Below are 26,060 nucleotides of genomic sequence, written 5' to 3'. Positions count from 1 at the left end.
ATAAATAAATTTGCAAAAGATGGCGCCATTTTGTGCCCATCGCTGTCGTGCCATGAATTTGGACTCAGGTAATGGTCATTGCCAAAAAAAAAAAATTGTTGTTGGTTAAAATCAACATGACCAGTTCTCGTAAATGAGCTTTAGTAGGTGTTTTGCCTGGAATTTGTATGTAATTTAAAATGCATGCGTCGGCTCCTTCTTCGTGAGGGATATTACAACGATGAAACATCTAATGTAGCCAGAACAGAATTATTAGGTAAATCTTGAATTTGGTTAATTTTGCGGATAAAGTCCGTGGACTTCTGAATATATGAAGGGAGATCAGTCACATGGTCTAAGTAAATCATCCACATATTCAGACATTTTCTCTGTAGCAGTGCCATTGCCCGAAATAACGGGTCTACCAGGATTGCCTGCTTTGTGGATTTTATGTAAGAAGCAAAATCTGCCTGGAACCTAATTAACCTGTGCCAAATTAGGTCCAATCTTAGAATCGAAAATGAAGAGGATTGTTTAGCTGTCTTAAGGACTCCTCTTCGTAAAATAGCGACAGACAACACTAGCCCTTCATCAGTGCATGATATATATATATATATATGCACTGATGAAGGGCTAGTGTTGCCCGAAAGCTCTGCTAATTTTTCTGGCTGTTTTACTTTATCGTTTTGATTTAGCTTTTCGCTTTTCTTTTTGTATCTCCATTGAGATCCAGCCATTGATACCCACAGCATTATCATTTTTTTCAGTAATTTGCCTTTGGATTTATATATATATATCGTATTTTTTAGATGTGTGAAAAAATGTCTCTGGCGGGATTCGAACCTGTGACCTCTCGCTTACAGGGCGAGTATCGTACCACTAGACCACAGAGCCATATATGGTATTATCACAGATTTTCACCCACCAGATACATTCTCTCATACAACAAACGCCCACACAATCAGTGGAGGCCTAATTAGTCAGTCCACTGATTGTGAGATCTTTATACAATTTACAATAATTATTCATTTGTATTGAAGAAGCAGATGATGAATTAATAACAAACTTAGGGCTGATTTTATGTTGGTAATGATTGAGGTCTTTACAACCGGTTCAACTCCGTTTTCTGTCTTACGCCATTCACAGAGTACGGTACTCCTGCAATATACGATGGCTTGTATTTGTCGCGTCAAACCATCTATAAAATGTATCGTGTCAAAACCCTTTGATCACCTCGACGTTTTAATCAATGATTTACCTTTATATTTACCCCGAGGTAAATAATATTTAATTGAAATGGCCGTCACGACAATAACTAAACTCTTTCAACCATGACAATGTATAGTCGGTAGTTCGAAACACACGAGATCTATAGTACAGGAGGATTGCGTATTACACTGTCAATTTTAGAATCAATACTCCGCAGTTGTCTAGAATGGCTTTGTCGCGAAAAAAGAGTTACATCCACATCCCCAGTCTAAAGCCATTTATTGGGCTGACGATACACGAAATGTTGGAAGAGAGAGTGAAGAAAAATCCGGACAGAGAAATGCTTGTTTTTGTCGGCGATAATGAACGAGTTACTTTTGCTGAATTTAAGAAAAGGGTGAGCAACTGTTTAAATGTACATTAGGCTACTAAGATCTACGGATAGTAGATGTTAACAAACAACAATTTCTCCTTTTTGTTTTAGAACACTGCAATATCATGATAGATGTCCCTTAATAAATTAAATTAACAAGTGGTGGCCAATGAATAAGCACTGCAGCGTTCCAATGGAGCGCGTAGAGCGTGACTCGTCATTTGCGTTTAGTGAAGTGTAGGTCGACTAAATCTGAAATATTTCCATTTCTTTCATTCTTATTTCAGGTAGTAGACTTAGCAGCCGGGTTCCTACTCAAACTTGGTCTTCGTCGTGGTGATCGTATATCTGTTATAGGTGCTAACCACGTAGAATGGCCACTTATAACGGGTGCAGCGAGAGCTATAGGCGTATGTGTGGTAGGTACCATAGCTATGGTATCTCGACTAACGATAAATTTACTGTGGGCCTAATTTTAAACCGTGAAATATTTATCCTTAAAATAAAATATCTATTTTTTCTTCAGGTTAATCTGCTGATTGGTCATACTCCTCAAATTTTTAAGAATATAATGACACAGGTATGTCATAAGTATCATCGTATCTCATTACGTTTTCAATTATTAAAACAATATAATAATGAATCAAATTTACACTTTGCTAACAGGTTATGGAATAGGTATGGAACGCCCAATTTAGAATACAAACAACCGTATTATATGTTTTAGAATAGGAGGGTGCATACATCTTCATTAAAACTATATTGCAGTGGGTGCTAAAAGCTTTTTGGCACAAACAAGGTAGATAACTGTAATGTATAGTACAACTTGATGGCTAAATAAGTTCTAATATAATTCCTTTCATCTATTATGCATGGCTATAAATATCCACCAACATGTATTAACAGGTATCTTGCAAAGCGCTGTTCATAACTCGTAGCCCGGACACACTTTACCCGATGGTTTGTGAAATGATTCCAGAGTTAAGTGAAAGTATTCCAGGTGACCTGAATTCAATACAGTGAGTATAATAACAAAATAATGTAAATATTATGTAAATAGCTTCTACATTACGAACCACTAATTTTCATATGCCTATACATATTATTACATCTACTATGTTAAACTTGTATACTGGTCTCTATATAGGTTCTCCGATTTAAAGAAGATCATAGCCGCTGGTTCAAATTTTAAAAGGTAAACAATATTTATTTACGTACAAGATTACATTCCTGACACCGAGTAAATAAAATATATATAATTATACTGTATATATTGTCAATAAAATACACCTATAGAGCCTCATTATATTTTTTTTCAGTGGAACGTTGAATTTCGATGATATTTCTATTTCTGGATGTGAGGAAGAAGTAGCAAAAGCGGCTAAGAAAGTCACAATTGATGACGTCAGCCATTTCAATATGACATCGGTACAGTCATATATTATTATGGATTTAACCAAAACGCTTCGACATTTCTCAAGATTTACAAAGTCCAAAGACAAAAATAATTAGTTAGATAATCTCAAGTTGAGGTTGAACAAAGTTTTAACCGATAATCGTTGGAGGCCTGATTTCAGAAATCGTGATTTTATGATCTATGTTTTTTTAAACCACAGGGCACAACTGGATCACCGAAGTTAGCAACCTTTACGCATTTCCTGACACTGAATGACAATATATTTGTACCAGATCAATTTGACGAGAAACAAGTAAGTTAACATTGATATCTCTATCTCTGTCCTCTACTGTGAATTGTCACGTGACTAACAGTACGAAGAAAAGGTATAAGGTTTTAGATGTTGCTGTGAAAAAAGAGGATGATGATGATGAAAACTAAAATATTGATTATTACAACTAAAGCATTAATGATGATTATTAGGATCATTTTTATACTAGATAAATAAATTTGCATGCATCAGCAACATGGCATACGTTGGAGCAACGCAATTTAGTCAAGTAGCACCACTTCTGTTCGGTACAACTTCAGTGTTTCCTTCACCAACCTACACATTTGAAAAGTTTCTTCAGGCTGTCGAAGCAGAAAGGTAAATTTTAGTCCCTAATGTAAATCCATACGCGCGCAGTTCAGACGGTAAATATTTTGTTTCCTATTCGTCAGTAGACGTCACGAGGCTGACGCACAAGTGAAAAAAGGCCACACAGACAATTATTAATCTGAAGTTGCCCCGTGCCCGTGCCCATGGGTGTCCTGCTTAGCCTACGAATTCTCTTTTTTTTTTAAATAAATGTATGATGTGATATTCTTTATTAGATGCAACTCCTTCTTGTTGATGATAGATGGTGCGGTCAATCTTGCCTATAATCCTATTTGTGACAAGTACGACCTGTCTTCATTAAAATCAGGTAGGCCTAAATAATATACAGTTAGTACATCTGTAAAATAATAATAAATATCAGATCTAGAATAGAGTGGTTCAAAAACGGATTAAGTGTGGAATTTTACAGAGCATTTTGGGATGATGTTAAATACATGATGTTATGCAATTCACTAAGTTATTGTTATGACCAAAATAAATTATCTAACACACAACGTTTAGGAATAATTAATTTATTATTTAAATGTGGAGATCGAGAAAATTTAGAAAATTGGAGACCAATTACTTTACTTAATGTAGACTATAAAATTATGGCACATGCCCTAACTAACCGAATGCATGAAATTATTGGATCAATAATAAATTTCGATCAAAAGGGTTATATAAAAGGAAGATTTGGAGGAGAAAATATAAGATTAGTGGAAGATTTATTAACTTATACAATAGATAAAAATATACCAGGTGCGATGATATTCCTTGACTTCGCCAAAGCCTTTGATTCAATAGACAGAAACCTAATGTTCAAAGTTCTGGAAAAATTTAGATTTGGTAAATCATTCATAAAATGGATACAAATAATTTACACAGATACAATGTGTAAAATAACTAATAATGGTTGGAAATCCAAAACTTTTAAAATGAACTGTGGAGTAAGACAGGGCTGTCCATTGTCCGCATTGTTATTTACTTTAGTTGCAATCATCATGGCAATTAACATACGAGAAAATCGACACTGCAAAGGTATTAAACTACCAAGTACAGAAAACAATGATAATGTAGTAAAAATTGCACAATTGGCATACGATACTGTAATTTTCACAAGTGAAGGACGCAGTTTAGAAATTTTTTTTTAATGAAATACAAACGTTTTGTAACATATCAGGTCTAAAATTGAATAAAAAAAAAACAGAAGGCATTTGGATTGGTTCAAGTAGATTTAGTAACTCCACTCCGTTCAATATTTCATGGACGAAGGAACAAATAAAATTTCTTGGAATATATGTTGGCTATAATACCAATTCTTGTGAACAAAAAAATTGGGATGACAAAATTATTAACTTGAAAAATACATTAAAACTATGGGAAAAAAGATATTTATCCTTTCTTGGGAAAATAACAATTATTAAAACACTGGCTATTCTTATATACAACGCCAGTATTATAGATGTACCTACACATATTTTTCATCTAGTTGAAAAAGAAATTTTTCATTTCCTATTGGGAGGAAAAAGGAAACAATTTAAAGAAAAATGCTTATCAATAAAATTGAAGACGGGGTCTCAACATGGTAGATTTTAATGTTTTAGTTAAGTCTTTAAAACTGATTTGGATCAAGAGGCTATTAAGCTATTAAGTTCAGAACCACTAACTGCAAATGAAATCAAATCTCAACAGCTGTGGGAAAATAAATATATAACTCTGCAAGGTAATTCAATGTACATTAGCAATTGGTTAAATTCGGGATTCCGAACAATAAATGATATCATTATTAATAATGAACTAACATAATACTAACATACCAAGAGTTGCTTCCCAAGTTGATTCATAAAGAAAATGGTTTCATAGAATAAATGGAAACAAATAGTAACATCACCAATTGTTGAAAATGTAAATGCTAGATATAGGTTTATTTTATAAGAAAAACAAATCTTCAATATTTTATATAGACACATTGTTAATAACAAAGCATTCATTCCAATATCTCAAGCAAAGTGGGAATTTGAATTAGGTGTTGAGAGTTAAATTGGCATAAAAATATGGTTTAATAAAGTTGTTAGCTCTAAACATATAGTTAAAGTTTGCCAATTTAATTTCAAGCTGTTGCACAGAATTTTAGCATGTAGTGCAAAGCTGAAATTATGGAAGTTAGTGGAAACTGACCTATGGAAAAAATGTAAAACTGAAATAGAAAATGAAAAACATATGATATTTCTTTGTAAAACAATTCAACCAGTCTGGAGAAAGTTTAATTTAATGATTGTAACGTGTTTCCCTGCAAACGAAACACGCCATCAATTTTCCAGTTGGGTAAACATTGTTACAGGGAATACTAACAGAAAACTCATAAATGAACTTATTTCTATTTTCTATTTTTGTATTTATAAGTCATGTTTTACCTATAATAATTTATTAAAGGAATAAAATGTTTCACAAACAATATGGAACGTACATAAAACGGAACTTTCCAATTTACTAGAATATGAACACGCATGTAACTTTATCAAAGCTGAGCAAAAATGGGCTGACGTAAAAGAAAAACTGTTAGACTTTTTTAGTACGTTTTGATAGTTATAAATATATATCTATATATCTCCGTAATACGACGAGGATGAAAAAGATTCGCTATCCAATCGAAGATGAAAAATACCATAAAAACCCCAGAGGTCTAATAGTAGAGCAGTTAGTGACATGAGCTGTGCATTTTATTACCAAAGCATGAAACTTGGCACAAAGTTTCTTTAATGTATATAGATTCAAAATATCGGGGGGTGCCAAGTGTCCAACGTCCGGTATGGCGGCCATCTTAATTTCAAAATGGCCACCATAAAAACAAAAAATGTTCATATCTTGGCAACTATACACATTAGAGACTTAATTCTGGTCTCAAATTGTTCACAAACTATATATTTCTATTTGCTCTAATAAAAATTTTCGTCCAGAAATGACCGGAAATGTCTTTCTTTTAGTTTGACCTTTGACCTTGTATTTGTATATCTCTGTAACTACTGGTCATTTTCAATCGATTTTGGTGTCATTTTGTTCAGAATAAATACATTTATATTTGTAGTAATGAAACATTTTCACATAAAATGACCGGAAATACAATTTATGACCTTTGACATTTATTTATTGATTTTTAATTATGTGAATATTCTGTATGTGGTTTTTGTTGGTCTTAAATGCACCTAATTTTGAACTTTGACCTGATAGGCGTAATTATATTAAATGATTAATGGACTTAAATTGTATATAGTACATAAAATTGGTAAACATTGTGCTTGGTGGTACCATTAGTTCAATGATGTTGGCACCTTCTGATTCGCTAAAAGTTTTAATAGTTTGACAGAGAAAATAACATACATGTTATGGAATACCATAAAACCTCGAAAAGGTGATAGTATGAGCTTCTTTTCGAGATTGACTGTATTTGAATGTCAAATGAATAGTATGATGATCGTGTTTATATCAATATATTATTAATGACCTTGCAAAGAACCCTTTATATTTCAACAATCAAGCCTCAGTTATTCTACAATTTATTGTTTTCCAAGTGGTAGGCCTATTTTGATTGCATCTTCTTTTTGTATGCTTCCTTGGTTAATATGGTCCTACCCCTCCTTCTTTGTCTGTAGATGGTCTTATACCCCATTCTTTGTCTGTGGATGGTCTTATACCCCCTTCTTTGTCTGTGGATGGTTTATACCCCCTTCTGTGTCTGTTGATGGTATTACACCCCCTTCTTTGTTTGTAGATGGTCTTACACCCATTTCTTTGTCTGTAGATGGTCTTACACCCATTTCTTTGTCTGTGGATAGTCTTACACCCCTTCTTTGTCTGTGGATGGTCCTACACTCCCTTCTTTGTCTGTGGATGGTCCTACACCCCCTTCTTTGTCTGTGGATGGTCTTGAACCCCTTTCTTTGTCTGTGGACGGTCTTATACCCCTTTTGTGTCTGTGGATGGTCTTATACCCCTTTTTTGTCTGTTGATGGTATTACACCCCTTTCTTTGTCTGTTGATGGTATTGCACCCCTTTCTTTGTGTGTGGATGGTTTTACACCCCTTCTTTGTCTGTGGATGGTCTTACACCCCCTTCTTTCTCTGTGGATGGTCTTATAGCCCCTTCTTTCTCTGTGGATGGTCTTATACCCCCTTCTTTGTCTGTAGATGGTCTTATAATCCCTTCTTTGTGTGTGGATGGTCTTACACCCCCTTCTTTTTCTGTGGGTGGTCTTACATCCCCTTCTTTGTCTGTGGATGGTCCTACATCCCCTTCTTTGTCTGTGGATGGTCTTATACCCCCTTCTTTGTCTGTAAGTGGTCCTATACCCTTTATTTGTCAGTGGATGGTCTTACACCCCCTTCTTTGCCTGTGGACGGTCCTACACCCCCTTCTTTGTCTGTGGATGGTCTTACACCCCTTTCTTTGTCTGTGGACGGTATTATACCTTCTTCTGTGCCTGTGGATGGTCTTAGACCCCCTTCATTGTCTGTTGATGGTATTACACCCCTTTCTTTGTCTGTTGATGGAATTACACCCCTTTTTTTGTGTTGTGGATGGTCTTACACCCCTTTATTTGAGTGGATGGTCTTACACCCCTTCTTTGTCTGTGGATGGTCTTATACCCCCTTCTTTGTCTGTGGATGGCCTTACACCCATTTCTTTGTCTGTGGACGGTCCTACACCCGCTTCTTTGTCTGTGGATGGTCCTACACCCTTCTTTGTCTGTGGATGGTCTTATACCCTCTTCTTTGTCTGTGGATGGTCTTATACCCCCTTTTTTGTCTGTGGATGGTCTTATACCCCTTCTTTGTCTGTGGTTGGTCTTATACCCCTTCTTTGTCTGTGGATGGTCTTATACCCCCTTCTTTGTCTGTGGATGGTCTTACACCCCCTTCTTTGTCTGGACCCACTACTTTGATTGATTAAATCAGACATTGTTTCTTGTATGATTATGAGACCAAGACCTTCAAAGTGAAAGTCCACAGGTGGATGCCTAAAAAGGTCTTGTACAGAACAGTATATTGTACTGTAGGTCCATGTCACTAATTTGAGGATTACTTGAATAATTATATTGAGATGTCTTTTACGAATTGATTTGGTTCGGATTTTGCTAAAAAATCAATGACTAGAGAAAATCGAGGAAAAGGATTCAGATGGTTTACAGCAAAGGCCCATTTCCATAAAAATTGAGTAAATTTTTTTAGATGCAACGAAAATGAACAAGAATTATCTGAGTTTCTGACTAATGAAAGTAGGTCTACTGCACAAATGCAGGATAAGTTTGTAGTAAGTACTTTGAAAATGAGAACTTTCCGAACTTGTCTCATATGCAGCATCAAAGAGGCCAACGAAAGAATGCTACTTTACATCAAAAATATTTCCAAATGGCATCTAACAATTCAATTCAACTTTTATTTCAGACAATTGTCCATATGGTATAATACATTTAAAAAAAAAAGAAAAGATGAACGATTGACACATCACAGTTTAGCAAACAAGTCGGCATAGATGAGCTCAGTGATTGCTGTTTCTCAGTGATCTGTCATACTTTACGCCTATCCTATCACATCAAAAGTCAAAAATTCAGAATAATAATTCCTGGTCATTTTTGCATTAAGTGTCATTTATTTAGTTTAAAAAAATTAGGTGCATTTATACCAATGTAAACTACATACAGTATGTTCACATAATTATATATGTCAAAGGTTATAAATTGTATTTCCAGTCATTTTATGTGAAAATGTTTCATTACTACAAATATAAATGTCTCTATTGTGAACAAAATGACACCAAAATCGATTGAAAATGATCAGTAGTTACTGAGATATACAGATAAGAGGTCAAAGGTCAAACTGGAAGAAACGTCATTTCCGGTCATTTTTTTACGAAACTTTTCATTAGAGCAAATAGAAATATGTGGTTTGTGAACAATTTAACACCAGAATCAAGTCTCTACTGTTTATAGTTGCCAAGATATGAACACTTTTTGTTTTTATGGTGGCCATTTTGAAATCAAGATGGCCGCCATACCGGACGTTGGAAACTTGGCACCCCCCGATATTTTGAATCTATATACATCAAAGAAACTTTGTGGCAAGTTTCATGCTTTGGTAATAAAGTGCACAACTTGGCTATTTTTATGGCGTTAACTGCTCTACTATAAAGGTTAAGAAAAATCTGTATATCAAGCAAACTGTTCCGGTTTCGAATTTCGATTTTAGCGACTTTTTCATCTTTATCGTTTTGAATTTTTCTGTACCTGTGATGAGTATATGTATAATATGTATATATATTTAATTGAATTGGTATACAAATATTTTAATATTGATGTATAAAGTTATTTTAAGTCTTTTCATTGGTATATATATATATATATATATACACACATTAGGCAAAGAACATTAATTCTAAACCGCCCGGTAATATACTGAAATTTAATTAATTAATTTGAAACGATAAAGATGAGGAAATCTGTGAGAATGAGAAAAAGTCGCCCCAACCGAGACTCGAACTCGGACCGCCTGCTTGATATGCAGTTGCCCTAACCATTAGACCACTGGGGCTTTCATGGTATTGTTTAAACTCGATTGGATAGCGACTCTTTAACACTCTCGGCGTGGTACGGCGGAACAGCACTAGTCCTCAGTTGTACGCACGCGCAACAGAGATCAAATTGATACAACCTCATCTTTCATTCAGTATTTTTATTCACGAGGCGGGATCTCCGAAGAGATACTTTTATATATATAAACACATTAGGCAAAGAACATTAATTCTAAACCGCCCGGTAATATACTGAAATTTAATTAATTAATTTGAAACGATAAAGATGAGGAAATCTGTGAGAATGAGAAAAAGTCGCCCCAACCGAGACTCGAACTCGGACCGCCTGCTTGATATGCAGTTGCCCTAACCATTAGACCACTGGGGCTTTCATGGTATTGTTCAAACTCGATTGGATAGCGACTCTTTAACACTCTCGGCGTGGTACGGCGGAACAGCACTAGTCCTCAGTTGTACGCACGCGCAACAGAGATCAAATTGATACAACCTCATCTTTCATTCAGTATTTTTATTCACGAGGCGGGATCTCCGAAGAGATACTTTTATATATATAAACACATTAGGCAAAGAACATTAATTCTAAACCGCCCGGTAATATACTGAAATTTAATTAATTAATTTGAAACGATAAAGATGAGGAAATCTGTGAGAATGAGAAAAAGTCGCCCCAACCGAGACTCGAACTCGGACCGCCTGCTTGATATGCAGTTGCCCTAACCATTAGACCACTGGGGCTTTCATGGTATTGTTCAAACTCGATTGGATAGCGACTCTTTAACACTCTCGGCGTGGTACGGCGGAACAGCACTAGTCCTCAGTTGTACGCACGCGCAACAGAGATCAAATTGATACAACCTCATCTTTCATTCAGTATTTTTATTCACGAGGCGGGATCTCCGAAGAGATACTTTTATATATATAAACACATTAGGCAAAGAACATTAATTCTAAACCGCCCGGTAATATACTGAAATTTAATTAATTAATTTGAAACGATAAAGATGAGGAAATCTGTGAGAATGAGAAAAAGTCGCCCCAACCGAGACTCGAACTCGGACCGCCTGCTTGATATGCAGTTGCCCTAACCATTAGACCACTGGGGCTTTCATGGTATTGTTCAAACTCGATTGGATAGCGACTCTTTAACACTCTCGGCGTGGTACGGCGGAACAGCACTAGTCCTCAGTTGTACGCACGCGCAACAGAGATCAAATTGATACAACCTCATCTTTCATTCAGTATTTTTATTCACGAGGCGGGATCTCCGAAGAGATACTTTTATATATATAAACACATTAGGCAAAGAACATTAATTCTAAACCGCCCGGTAATATACTGAAATTTAATTAATTAATTTGAAACGATAAAGATGAGGAAATCTGTGAGAATGAGAAAAAGTCGCCCCAACCGAGACTCGAACTCGGACCGCCTGCTTGATATGCAGTTGCCCTAACCATTAGACCACTGGGGCTTTCATGGTATTGTTCAAACTCGATTGGATAGCGACTCTTTAACACTCTCGGCGTGGTACGGCGGAACAGCACTAGTCCTCAGTTGTACGCACGCGCAACAGAGATCAAATTGATACAACCTCATCTTTCATTCAGTATTTTTATTCACGAGGCGGGATCTCCGAAGAGATACTTTTATATATATAAACACATTAGGCAAAGAACATTAATTCTAAACCGCCCGGTAATATACTGAAATTTAATTAATTAATTTGAAACGATAAAGATGAGGAAATCTGTGAGAATGAGAAAAAGTCGCCCCAACCGAGACTCGAACTCGGACCGCCTGCTTGATATGCAGTTGCCCTAACCATTAGACCACTGGGGCTTTCATGGTATTGTTCAAACTCGATTGGATAGCGACTCTTTAACACTCTCGGCGTGGTACGGCGGAACAGCACTAGTCCTCAGTTGTACGCACGCGCAACAGAGATCAAATTGATACAACCTCATCTTTCATTCAGTATTTTTATTCACGAGGCGGGATCTCCGAAGAGATACTTTTATATATATAAACACATTAGGCAAAGAACATTAATTCTAAACCGCCCGGTAATATACTGAAATTTAATTAATTAATTTGAAACGATAAAGATGAGGAAATCTGTGAGAATGAGAAAAAGTCGCCCCAACCGAGACTCGAACTCGGACCGCCTGCTTGATATGCAGTTGCCCTAACCATTAGACCACTGGGGCTTTCATGGTATTGTTCAAACTCGATTGGATAGCGACTCTTTAACACTCTCGGCGTGGTACGGCGGAACAGCACTAGTCCTCAGTTGTACGCACGCGCAACAGAGATCAAATTGATACAACCTCATCTTTCATTCAGTATTTTTATTCACGAGGCGGGATCTCCGAAGAGATACTTTTATATATATAAACACATTAGGCAAAGAACATTAATTCTAAACCGCCCGGTAATATACTGAAATTTAATTAATTAATTTGAAACGATAAAGATGAGGAAATCTGTGAGAATGAGAAAAAGTCGCCCCAACCGAGACTCGAACTCGGACCGCCTGCTTGATATGCAGTTGCCCTAACCATTAGACCACTGGGGCTTTCATGGTATTGTTCAAACTCGATTGGATAGCGACTCTTTAACACTCTCGGCGTGGTACGGCGGAACAGCACTAGTCCTCAGTTGTACGCACGCGCAACAGAGATCAAATTGATACAACCTCATCTTTCATTCAGTATTTTTATTCACGAGGCGGGATCTCCGAAGAGATACTTTTATATATATAAACACATTAGGCAAAGAACATTAATTCTAAACCGCCCGGTAATATACTGAAATTTAATTAATTAATTTGAAACGATAAAGATGAGGAAATCTGTGAGAATGAGAAAAAGTCGCCCCAACCGAGACTCGAACTCGGGCCGCCTGCTTGATATGCAGTTGCCCTAACCATTAGACCACTGGGGCTTTCATGGTATTGTTCAAACTCGATTGGATAGCGACTCTTTAACACTCTCGGCGTGGTACGGCGGAACAGCACTAGTCCTCAGTTGTACGCACGCGCAACAGAGATCAAATTGATACAACCTCATCTTTCATTCAGTATTTTTATTCACGAGGCGGGATCTCCGAAGAGATACTTTTATATATATAAACACATTAGGCAAAGAACATTAATTCTAAACCGCCCGGTAATATACTGAAATTTAATTAATTAATTTGAAACGATAAAGATGAGGAAATCTGTGAGAATGAGAAAAAGTCGCCCCAACCGAGACTCGAACTCGGACCGCCTGCTTGATATGCAGTTGCCCTAACCATTAGACCACTGGGGCTTTCATGGTATTGTTCAAACTCGATTGGATAGCGACTCTTTAACACTCTCGGCGTGGTACGGCGGAACAGCACTAGTCCTCAGTTGTACGCACGCGCAACAGAGATCAAATTGATACATTTGATACAGACTTTTTCTCATTCTCACAGATTTCCTCATCTTTATCGTTTCAAATTAATTAATTAAATTTCAGTATATTACCGGGCGGTTTAGAATTAATGTTCTTTGCCTAATGTGTTTATATATATAAAAGTATCTCTTCGGAGATCCCGCCTCGTGAATAAAAATACTGAATGAAAGATGAGGTTGTATCAATTTGATCTCTGTTGCGCGTGCGTACAACTGAGGACTAGTGCTGTTCCGCCGTACCACGCCGAGAGTGTTAAAGAGTCGCTATCCAATCGAGTTTGAGCAATACCATGAAAGCCCCAGTGGTCTAATGGTTAGGGCAACTGCATATCAAGCAGGCGGTCCGAGTTCGAGTCTCGGTTGGGGCGACTTTTTCTCATTCTCACAGATTTCCTCATCTTTATCGTTTCAAATTAATTAATTAAATTTCAGTATATTACCGGGCGGTTTAGAATTAATGTTCTTTGCCTAATGTGTTTATATATATAAAAGTATCTCTTCGGAGATCCCGCCTCGTGAATAAAAATACTGAATGAAAGATGAGGTTGTATCAATTTGATCTCTGTTGCGCGTGCGTACAACTGAGGACTAGTGCTGTTCCGCCGTACCACGCCGAGAGTGTTAAAGAGTCGCTATCCAATCGAGTTTGAACAATACCATGAAAGCCCCAGTGGTCTAATGGTTAGGGCAACTGCATATCAAGCAGGCGGTCCGAGTTCGAGTCTCGGTTGGGGCGACTTTTTCTCATTCTCACAGATTTCCTCATCTTTATCGTTTCAAATTAATTTATATATATATATATATATATAACAGTTTTACATCCGGGTATGAAGCGTCTCACATACACACAGAGCCAAAATACTATTTTGGATTTGCACAGTGTATGGACTCTAACCTTTTCATTAAATAGATCATTCCATGCTATCCATTCTAAATACCTTATTCTTCAAACTTTTGCATTCTTCTTACTCATCTCATTCATTTTTGTCTTGGTGAAAAAAGAAGGGTATTTTATATTCCTCCCCTGAGTTTATAGCCTCTCTACCCGAACACGAACATTATAGAATAATTACAACTGTCAAAAGTACGTTTTTAATCAATTTTTATCGTCTTTTATTAGGCATTTTGTTAATTATTTTATATATTTAAATGTAAAATAACGAATGCAATGTTTTTATTACAATTACTTTTAACATTGTAAGATATAAACGAGAGGAAAAAATATGTTTAAAAAATATAATATTTATAACAGAGTATGATAATAAACGTGGGACGAACCCACACAAGGCAAAAAAAAAAATAATAATGAATAAAAAAGCGTCCGATTGGTGGTGTCACACACCAAACGCATTCTGCACGGGTGGCGGCTCAAACACTTCACAGGCACACACTCAGGTTCTTACAGCTGAACAAATATCTTATTATTTTTTAAACTAAAGGTATAACAGGTGGTTCGCCCATTCCACCAGGTGTTGTTTTGGAGTTGAACAGAAAGCGTGGAATTCGTCTGTTGGTACGTACTGTATACGCTGCTATGAACTTCACTGATGACTTGAAAGCAAGCGTTGAAAAGCAACATAGCATAACGAAAGTCTGTTTTTCTTTTGACACCAGAATGCTTATGGGGCTACAGAAGCAACCACTGTCAGCTCAACGACAGTCGAGGATGGTCCAGATGTTTGGAATACAACAGGCCGTCCTGTACCAAACACCGAAGTAAGGCCAAGTGTAGATCTTATCTTTTTCCGAACAGTGGTTCATCCCATTACTGTAATGTACTCCAACAATATTGAATAAAATCTATATTTTGTAGCTTCAAATAGTTGATGAAGAAGGATGTCCCGTAGAAGTGGGGGAAACAGGAGAGGTTTGGGTACGAAGTCCGGTTGCGTTCGGAGGTTACTATGGTGATATTGAGAAAACAAAGCAAACGATCACTGAAAACGCATGGATTAAAATGGGGTACTATCACAACTTGTAAATTTACTTAATATTGAATAAATTATAAATCAATTAAAATTTGACAGAATGTAGTCTAATATGTGAATACTTAGGTAGCACATTTTTCTAAATTATATTTTTCAGAGATGTTGGTAAGCTAAGTGAAGATGGCTATCTGACAATAGTTGGTAGAATAAAGGTAATCGAATTAAATAGCTGCAAACAAGGTACTAATACTGGAAATGGATTATCACTCTCAGTTTAAGCGAATTTTGCAATTGATCTCGGACAGTACCTTGTAGAACCCATTGGAAAAAGTGTTTAAACGTTGTTTTACTTTTTGATCAAATAAAGTAAATCACTCAATACACTTTATTTTCAGGACATAATTATCAGAAAAGGTTTTAATATCCATCCATCAGAAGTGGAAAGTTTAGTAATAACTCATCCAGCTGTAAACAGGGCGCAGGTACAGTTTATTTCATAAACTTTTCTACTTGTACTGTACTATGCCTTTTGCACATACGTACCTGTACACCTCCAGTAGGCGAGGTAATTTTCCCGCAATTTGGCGAAAAAAACAAGTTTGATTAAATTTCGCAAAAAGCACTGAATAATTGTATTACCTTAACCGAATTCAGAAAAAAACCTCCACGCTCAAATACATTGAAGACAAATGCCTTATTATTATTACAGTATTAAAATAATAAATTTAAATCTTTCAGGTTTTATCAATTCCAGATTACAGAGTCGGTGAAGATGTATGTGTATGTGTTACGTAAGTATTATTTTTATTTCTACCAAAATTAAAATTATTTTATACAATAGGCCTAAAGAATCTCAATAAGCGTTTTCAATAAATCATTATCTTAAACGCCAATCGCCACTATACGTTTTTTAGCAAGCATGTGTATAATAGGTTAGACATGCTCCAAGTCTGTATTTATTGTCTTTTTTATGTCATTCCACACGTCGTCGTTTTGATTTTTGTCTGATCAAGTAATACACGTATGAAACGCCATATGTGCAAAAATGTTTTTATTTTTACTAATATTAAGACAAAACTCCCGTCTGGAGCCCAGACTAGTGTATAGGTCAACATGTTAAAAGTAATGATCTTATTCATGTTTGCCATCCATGTTGTTTTCGCTTTTGGTCTTTCGCTGAGCGATCTTAGCTGTTGAGTTTTCATTTAATCGGAGCAATATGACCAAACCATGTCAGCCTTCATTTCTTTACATCCTTACCCCACTCAATCTCTCCTGTTCGTTTATACAAATCTTCATTTTTTATTTTTCTCAGAATATTCAAAAGTCTTCTGAATAAAAGACAAGATTAAATTGGTATATTATATGTGATAACATAATTTCATTTACCGTTTGTATTTTATTAAACTTTCTAATAACTAAACTACGATGTATTATTTCAGTTTAAATGAAGGTTGCAATGTGAGAGAAGAAGAATTGAAAACTTTCTTTGAGGGAAAGGTAACTATCCTATGTTATCACATAACAAGCACAATACATGATGGCACACATTCTTGGAACATCCCATCATCCTTTTTGAAAATCCATATATATTGTTTTTTTGTTTGTTTTTTTTAGATGTCGGATTTAATCCAGCCGTCTTACTTTCTAATTTTCGACTCCTTCCCATCTGGCGCTACTGGAAAGGTATGTTATAATTAGACCACAATCAGCCCATTGTTTATCATTACTACAGTATACTGTAGAAGGGAAAATGTAATTTTAAATCTATACTTATTATTTACAGGTGGATCGTAAGAAGCTACAAGAGATGGCTATCGGTCGAATTAAATTACCAGAAACTCCTTATGCTGAATAAAGTAAATGTAAAGTTGCATGATCAAATCAACCATAGTAATTATTTATTATAGCATTATGAAACATACAATTAACTTTAAATACTTTATTTAGTAGTGTAGATTAAGTCTTTTGTAGTATCGAAGCATACGTTAATTACAGTCAAAGTGTATGCTGGTATTTTAATTTAGATTGCCTTGGCACAACCAAGCTTCGAAAGATAATAGACAATGTTTCCTTATCAATTCACATCTCGCATACAATGGAACGATTGGTAATGATTATGGGTAACAGAAACAAATGATTGAAAAAAATATTGATTATATCAATAAATTATTACGTCATATATGCAGACAAATTCGCATTATTTTTCACTATTTGATATCACCCTCAACAATGATCGCTTCGTTGTTAAACAAGCATCTTAAACGAAGCTGTAAAGTTTTAATACATTTGTATGACTGGATAATTAGTTTCTGTGCATTTTTTTTTCTATATTACAATATATTACTAAAGTCATTTGATTTTATCAATTCATGCAGTAAACTTATTTGTGTGTTGACGTCATCAAACCTTTTCAAAGCCTAGTTCCACATAATCTCGAAAGACAAAACAATATCTACAGAAGATGTAATTGCATCTCAATTCAAAAACAAAAATTATATAAACGATTTATTATGCTATTTTGGACGAATGCCTATAATACTAAATGTTTATTGGGAAGAAAATTTGACCAAAAATCGATTATTATTATTTATTAATACAATATATGCTGGTTTTCAATTACCGTATATCGTATTGTAAAATTTTGTCTAGTTCTATTAGTTTAGTTTAGTGAAATTAAACGTTCCTAAGTTGCCTAGACTCTACAATGGCCCTGTCGCAAAATAAGAGCTACGTCCATACCCCCAGTCTGAAGCCCTTTATTGGGCTGACAATGCACGAAATGTTGGAAGAGAGAGTGAAGAAAAATCCGGACAGAGAAATGTTTGTTTTTGTCAGCGATAATGAACGAGTTACGTTTGCTGAATACAAGAAAAGGGTGAGAAAATGTTTCTAAAACTTGGTTACCTTAAACGCAACACAACAACGTAGGCACAATAGAAGTAAACTGGTCAATTACAAGCGACAGTTCTAAATTACTTGCGTCGCGCTAAACGCCCTTACCAAGCTGTATAATGTACATTAATGACAATAGTATTATCATTATTGAAATTGTTTAAATTTTGGCCGCCAAAGGCACACGTTTTCCTTCAATTAAAGACAACGTGTTGAATGTGCTGGCTCTTCAATCTAACGGATTAATTCATATCTAATTTTGGTGAGAAAGAGTCGTTTAAATTATTACCTGAAAATATGAATACTTCTTTCAGGTAATAGACTTAGCAGCCGGGTTCCTACTCAAACTTGGTCTTCGTCGTGGTGATCGTATAGCTGTTATAGGCGCTAACCACATAGAATGGCCACTTATAGCAGGTGCAGCGAAAGCTATAGGCGTCGGTGTGGTAGGTATACCCTTCATATATTTTAATGAATCAAATTCTTAATGTTGATACTGATATTAATTTAGTATCTGTTTTCAAAATTCCGTGACAACCTTATATATTTCTGTATAATACAGTATTTTTTTACCCCTTTTTCAGGCTTTCCTACTAATTGGTCATACTCTTCAAACTTTAACGAAAGTAATGTCACAGGTATAACTTTTATAATGTTCCATTCATTTACCAATTGATGTATGTTCACCATACCCGTAATACACATCCATAAACCATTTTACTAACATATTCACTTGTAAGGTGCCTCTATTTCGTTTTCCGTTTTGTTTTCAGTGGATTTTTATATGGAAATTATTTTCTGAAATAATGTTAATGATCATATTATTTACAGGTATCGTGCAAAGCGTTGTTCATAACTCGCAGTCCGGACACACTTTACACGATGGTTTGTGAAATGATTCCAGAGTTTAGTGAAAGTATTCCAGGTGACCTGAATTCAAAACAGTGAGTAATACAATTGGAATATATTTGTATACACACTGTATTTCGAACCATTAATTATTCACCTCTGTATGTTTGTGGGTATGTCCGTGTGTGTGTGTCTGTGAACAGCCTGGAGGCCACAATTTTTATCCGAATCTGGCCAAATTTGGCCACAATGATCTATGCCCCAAAAGCTCGGACGAGTTCGGGAAAAGGTCATAGGTCAAGGTCACAACTAACAAAAACCTATTTTACTGCCTAGAGACCACCGATTCTCACCACAATGATCAATGACTCATCATATAATTGTGGTTAAATTTTGAAGGGTCAGGGTCAAAGATCAAGGTCCACAAAAAAAAGAAATAAAAAAAAACAACCTCAACGGGACTTGAACCAGCGATCTCAACTGTAAGAGGCTGGATACACCAAACTCTCATCCACAACTTTGTAGTGTGCAGTTAGCCTATTTACACTTAGAACTAATAAAAAAAACAATTAAAAAATATATATATATTTCCCGGGGACATTTTATGCAGGGGAATTTTACAGTAGGCGGAGGTTTGTATTCTCGGAGTACCCTCTAGTTATTACTATATTTAGACTAGTTTCACATTATTGTTTATACACTGTTTCATATGATTTCTCTAGGTTCCCTTACTTGAAAAAAGTAATAGGTGCAGGTTCAAATTATAAAAGGTAAGTTCTTCAGGCATATTGTAACAAAAAGTAAGTGAACCTTTGGTTGTTTAGGCCTAATGTTCTTCTTTAATGTTAATTAATTTTAAATTAATTAAAGTAACTTTTCTCTTCTGTTTTTTTTTCAGCGGAATGTTGAATTTTGATGATATATCTATTTCTGGATGTGAGGAAGAAGTAGCAAAAGCGGCTAAGAAAGTTACAATTAATGACGTCAGCCATTTTACCATGACAACGGTACAAAATATAGGCCTGATTACATAATTTTAAGGATACATATATTGCACATCTTGGTTAATGTGTGATATTATACAGATATTGCCTGATTAGAGGTAAAATATAAGATTTGACATCCCCGAGGGAATGATATTTTGTTCAAGGAAATATATTTTCCGAAGCGCGTAGCAACACAATATCATTCTCCTCCGAGGGATGTCAAATCTTATATTTTACCAATATAAAAGGCGCTGTTATATTATATAGTCAACAACAACAACTGGGTCGGGTAGCTAGGCCTAGGCCTAGGCCTAGGCCTCCTTTATGTAATTAATAAGCCTGCCTAGTTAGGCGTTGCATTCACCTTACCTTGCGAAGAATAATATACAGATAATTACTAATTAATGATTCCTTGGCAATAAAATATTCACTTAGGCCTAGGTCGTTTAAATTAACAGAAGAATTTCAATCAATAAGCCTACATTAATAATATTATTATCAGGTAGGCTAGACCGAATAAATAATAATTCGTCTTCTTCGAGGAGCCGAATCACCGGATGTTCAGCGCGCCGCGCGTACCAGGTTACTACCACCAGGAGTATTGATAAATCACAAACGGTCTTTCATCGCGTCTATAGAGGGCTAAAAACAAATGAGGGCGCGATGTATGCATAGTTTAATTGATTAATTTCTTCGAGCAAGTTGCGTGGCACAGCGGGTAAAACGTTGTATCGTGGTTATGTGGACTAATCTTCTCGAGTTTAAGTCTCAGTAGATGACTTTTGTTTATTTATCGCTAAATGCGAGTGTTTTTACACGAAAAGTACACAGTTAATATCATCGTACTCGAGAATTTACTGAATTTTATATGTTTAATGACAGGGCACGATAATTACGCGAAAATTACTCGGTCAATATCATCGTACTCGAGGATATATACGATTTACGATCCTCGCAGTCATGTGATGCAGTTTCAACCAATCACGTTCACGTATTTACATAGGCTACGTTTCAGTTTCAGTTTCAGTGTTTATTTTCCAATATAAACAAGTGTAATGAATATATGCAAAAATGGAAGGATGACCAAAAAAGAGCAAAGCTCGTACAGTATTTGGCCACCTTAACAAAATGTAATGTAATGTAATATAATAGAATAGTATACCTTCCCTTCTATTAAGTCTAGTGATTTTCTACAATGTTTTTCTACAATATGGCACAACTGGATCACCGAAATTGGTACCGTACACTCATTTCCTGACACTCAATGGCAATTTCTTTCTACGAGATCAATTTGATGAAAAGCAAGTAGGTTAAAACATTTTATTTATTTAGCTATCTAGAGAGAGAGGGGGTGGAGATAGTAGAGAAAAAGATTAAAAACGATTATAATTATATATTTATATCTTCATTCTTTTCATTCATTAAAAACATTTACAATGTACAAAGGATGTCACATATTTCATGCAGAAATAATAAGATACTCAATTAAACACAAACCACACTACGATAATCATTATAACTAACAGTAACCCGTGCTCCGCACGGTCTTTTTCTGCCTTAATATGTTGTTAAATACTTTGCATTAGCAAGTATAATAACAGCGCACTTTGATAAAAGTACTTTGACAAATTATTAAAATAAAAACAAATTGTATCACGAATAAAATTCGGAACTACTGTATTTACGTTACACACTATTCCTTCACTTCAATATATGTAGGCTTAAAAATTAAAGTAATAGTACAGTGGATATAGAACTTTGACTTTTGACTGGAAGATAAAAGACGCTAAAGAAAAAATTGTGTAAATTAGATGATGCGCGCAAACACATAACGAAAGTATAAAAAGTGTTTTTCGTGGTGTATGGGAGATTTGACGTACTTGCTACTTTTGTAATTAAAGTGTGGTCTACCAGAAACCCGTGCTCCGCTCAGTTTGTCTACCTTAATAATAATTCGCATGGCATGATTATTAAGTATAATAAAAGCGTACTTTTCCCGGCCACGATATTTCTTTTCGTACATAAGTTGGGGACCCCTCCGGAGACGTCACAAAATAAACATGAATATTCATTAATCATGTCCATAAGCTATGTTAGAAATGAGCTAATAATTCACTAATACAAAGGTTTTCTGTCTGTGTGGTCGAGTGGATTAGGCTATGGACTTTACATGTCGATGTATGGGGTTCGAATCCGATGAGCAAGTTCTTTTTACTTTATAGTGAGAGAGAGATTATTTAGAGGGTTAGGTTTAGTTATATTTAGGAACTTAACTATCTTCCCCAACTTCTGCGAAATAAAAAATCGCTTCCCGGCCCCTACTTACTACTTACGGCCATTGATTTTGTTATACACGGAGTAGGCCTATTCCTTTACTTTGAAATATCTGTAAGCTACAAATGAAAGCAATACTGGGTTTGGGGTGCGCCTCAGAAAGTGACAACGTGCATGAGCGGGACAGACTTCTGTCAATCAGTCGGCAGAGATTAAAACATTATTAAATGATAAAATATGAATTGGTAAGTTATCGAATTAAGATGTGAAGTATTGGAATAATAACAATGATTACGGACTCAACACAAAAAGTAGTCGAAATTAGATGATGCGCTCGGACACAAACATTTTGGGTGTATTTTTCGTTGATATTTGATATTTAGCGGAAACACGACAGTCATTTGGATTCGTTTTATTTGTGTGTTTTTTTAATTTACATTTTTGTATATTTCATGTTTGTTTATTCCCCTCACCCATAAAATGAGCTCAAAAATGAAACAATGACCCAAAACGTTATTTATTTTTTTATTTTGTGGAAACACGACACCTAGGCTATTTGGATTCGTTTTATTTGTGTGTGTGTGTTTTTTTTTGTTTCTTCATTTACATTTTTTTTCATGTGTTTTTTTTTTCATTTTTTGTGTGTGTATTTTTTCGTATCTTATTTGCTAGTTTTGTAATTACATTGTGGTTTAGTTTTGATTTTTAGCTTTAAACGGTGATACTTAATTATTACACATAACATGTCGCGGATTGAACTCGAACTTTACTAAGCATTGATATCAATGGTCACGGCGATTTGCTCACTGAGCCAAACCGTGATTTACAAAAACATTCTGTTCCAAGGATAGGTGTAATTAATTAAAACTTCAACGGCGCGATCATTTGTTTATTTAGCGGCCCGGCATGGTATTTGTAGATCCGGCCATGGCGGTACACAACAGAGGAGGATGCGTAGTTTATACAGTGACGTAACATGGTCGCTGAGACGTCAAATTACTGCTATTTTTTGCCTTTTTTTAGTGTTTATCCTTAAAATTCAGGAAAGTGACATAGCCTATCGTGTGCGGCCCCTCAATAAACATAAGTGCGCCAAATGTTAGCACGTAGGCCTACCTTTCAGTGATACCTAAAATTACGCGAAAAATTTAGTAGCATTAATATATAGATAATTACAATTATTATAATACTTTTATTAGTAGGCCTATCAAATATTTGTTCTACTAAAGATCAACAAGATAGCATTGGTCGGTAACATGGCTTACATTTTGACAACTCAACTGAGTCAAGTAGGGCCACTTCTGTTCGGTACAACTTCCGTATTTTGTTCACCAACCTACAACTTTGAAAAGTTTATTCAAGCTGTCGAAGCAGAAAGGTAAGGTAGTCTAAACTAACGGAACGGGACGGGCGATAGTCGGCTTAACGGCGCATGTGCAGAAGACGTTGCTTATTTTTCAAAATTGTGGGCGTTCCTTGCGTATGTATTCTGAATCATGTACTGTATTTCAATTAATGCTATTTTCAGCAGATGCACATTTTGTTCTTTTTAGATGCACCTTTTTATCGTTGAGTATTGATGGTGTTATCAATCTTGTGTATAATCCTATTTGTGATAAGTACGACCTGTCTTCATTGAAATCAGGTACGTTCAGTTACCATAGAAGGTAAATCTTATGACTATTTTTTAAAATATTTATTTAGAATATGTTTGGAGAATAAGCCGCATTTAAAAAAAAAAAATCTTTTTTTTATAAAAGGTTTTGCCGGTGGATCGCCGATTCCACCAGCTGTTATTTTCAAAATGAACGAAAAGTTTGGAATTCGCTTGTTGGTATGTATGACGTATTCAAATGCTTATAAACCATTTGAAATTTTGTGACAATACAAACGCTTTTTCGTTTCTCGCCATAATTGTTATGGATCAACAGAAACCACGACCATCAGTTCATTGACATACACTGACAGTCAGGATGTTTGGAATACAACAGGACGTACCGTACCCAATACTGAAGTAAAGGCCCTACTTTTTTTCAGATTATTTCATCCCCTATATTATGTTTCAATTCACTGTAATATACACTGAAGCTATTTTAAATCCTACATGTTTAGATTCAAATAGTTGATGAAGAAGGACGTCCCGTAGAAGTGGGAGACAAAGGAGAGATATGGTTACGAAGCCCGGTTGCGTTCAGAGGTTACTATGGTGATATTGAGAAAACAAAAGAGAAAATCACCGAAAACGGATGGATTAAAACGGGGTACTATCATAACTTTATATTTACTAAATTAGTATAAGACTGTATATACAAAGTCAAATAAAGTTGATATAATATAATTTGGGTCTAATAAATAAATGAAAAAGTAGTGAAGTTAAATGTAAATCGTGCTTTTTTCAGAGATGTTGGTAAGCTAAATGCAGATGGATACTTGACAATGGTTGGTCGAATTCAGGTATTGTTATCAACTTTATATGAAGCACTAATAGAGCCTACAGTTTTCAGTATAGGCGGATCAGAGACCCTTCCATTTATTTATTTATTCTGGATCTGCCTCTGTTTGTCAAATACAATTTCAGAAAACCAGTAAAGGTCCCGACCTCAAAAGTAAGATTTTTTAGACATCTTCAACCCTGACACTGAAATACAGATAAATATTTATGTATATACGATTGTTTAAGCATGTTTCACTCGATCGCGATTAACATATTAAACTTACTGTATTGCAGGACACAATTTTTAGATGTGGTTCCAATATCCATCCATCAGAAGTGGAAAATGTATTAATATCTCATCCTGCCATAAAAAATGCTCAGGTAAGTGCATAACATCATTGTGTTTCTGCCAATCTGTCTTCATTAAGCTTGGTTCCCACTAGCGACGCAACGCAAGGACGTAACGTAAGTGATTTGACCAATCGCAAGCGATGGATTATTCGAAAAGTGGCTTGGCATTGGTCAATTCGCTTGTGTTGCGTCTCTAGTGGGAACCACGCTTTAACTACGAGATTTTTAATACCGCTCTTTGGAGAACACGAACAAGCTCTATTTTACCAACGAAATATCATTTAAATTCATTGCATTTTCCTAACGTTGAAAGAAAATATCAAGCATTTGAATAAGAATACTGTAATTAAAAATGCGTTTTTCATAATTCCGACAGGCTCTAGCAATACCAGATTACAGGATCGGTGAAGATGTTTCTGCATGTGTTACGTAAGTTTGTTTCATTTCTCCCAAAACTAAAAATAACGTATAAAACAGTATTTTCTTTCTCTCAAAAACAACACAAGGAATATTTGTGAATAATAACAATAATAATGATGATATTTACAGCAAAATGAAATAAAATAACTATGTCCAGAAAATTACATAAAATGTTAATAACAAAATAAATGTATTGATAATTTTATTGTTTTGAGTCCTGATTTACAATAAAGGAATGGTATATTATATTAAAGTGATATGTTATTTCAGTTTAAATGAAGGGTACACTGTCACCGAA

The 26,060-nt window shown here is 35.4% G+C and overlaps 2 protein-coding genes across 4 annotated transcripts; both read left to right on the top strand.

Moving 5' to 3' along the window:
* The first annotated feature begins 1,390 nt into the window (after window positions 1-1,390).
* Window positions 1,391-17,604, top strand: LOC144839693 (medium-chain acyl-CoA ligase ACSF2, mitochondrial-like). 3 transcript variants are annotated; one of them, XM_078695157.1, is made up of 19 exons: window positions 1,391-1,585; window positions 1,849-1,980; window positions 2,088-2,141; window positions 2,468-2,580; window positions 2,709-2,756; window positions 2,881-2,989; window positions 3,178-3,270; window positions 3,458-3,606; window positions 3,834-3,925; window positions 15,065-15,138; window positions 15,240-15,341; window positions 15,439-15,587; window positions 15,711-15,765; window positions 15,949-16,035; window positions 16,292-16,344; window positions 16,996-17,053; window positions 17,171-17,239; window positions 17,340-17,423; window positions 17,464-17,604. In XM_078695157.1, exons 1-18 carry the CDS (start codon window positions 1,415-1,417, stop codon window positions 17,409-17,411), a joined length of 1,680 nt encoding a protein of 559 aa, XP_078551283.1. In that variant the 5' UTR covers window positions 1,391-1,414; the 3' UTR covers window positions 17,412-17,423; window positions 17,464-17,604. The 3 variants fall into 3 exon arrangements, 2 of the variants coding, with proteins under 2 accessions (XP_078551283.1, XP_078551282.1); XM_078695156.1 differs by having other exon boundaries at window positions 17,340-17,604; XR_013611777.1 differs by lacking the exons at window positions 17,171-17,239; window positions 17,340-17,423; window positions 17,464-17,604 and having other exon boundaries at window positions 15,711-15,793.
* A 656-nt stretch (window positions 17,605-18,260) lies between these two features.
* Window positions 18,261-20,331, top strand: LOC144841087 (medium-chain acyl-CoA ligase ACSF2, mitochondrial-like). Its single transcript, XM_078697269.1, has 6 exons — window positions 18,261-18,431; window positions 18,763-18,894; window positions 19,033-19,086; window positions 19,280-19,392; window positions 20,020-20,067; window positions 20,196-20,331. Exons 1-6 carry the CDS (start codon window positions 18,261-18,263, stop codon window positions 20,329-20,331), a joined length of 654 nt encoding a protein of 217 aa, XP_078553395.1.
* The last annotated feature ends 5,729 nt before the right edge of the window (window positions 20,332-26,060 follow it).

Source organism: Antedon bifida, chromosome 4, assembly GCF_963402885.1.
Source record: "Antedon bifida chromosome 4, ecAntBifi1.1, whole genome shotgun sequence".
NCBI lineage: Eukaryota > Metazoa > Echinodermata > Crinoidea > Comatulida > Antedonidae > Antedon > Antedon bifida.
The sequence above is the reverse complement of the archived record's forward strand: the minus strand, read 5'-3'. Positions and strand labels throughout refer to the sequence as shown.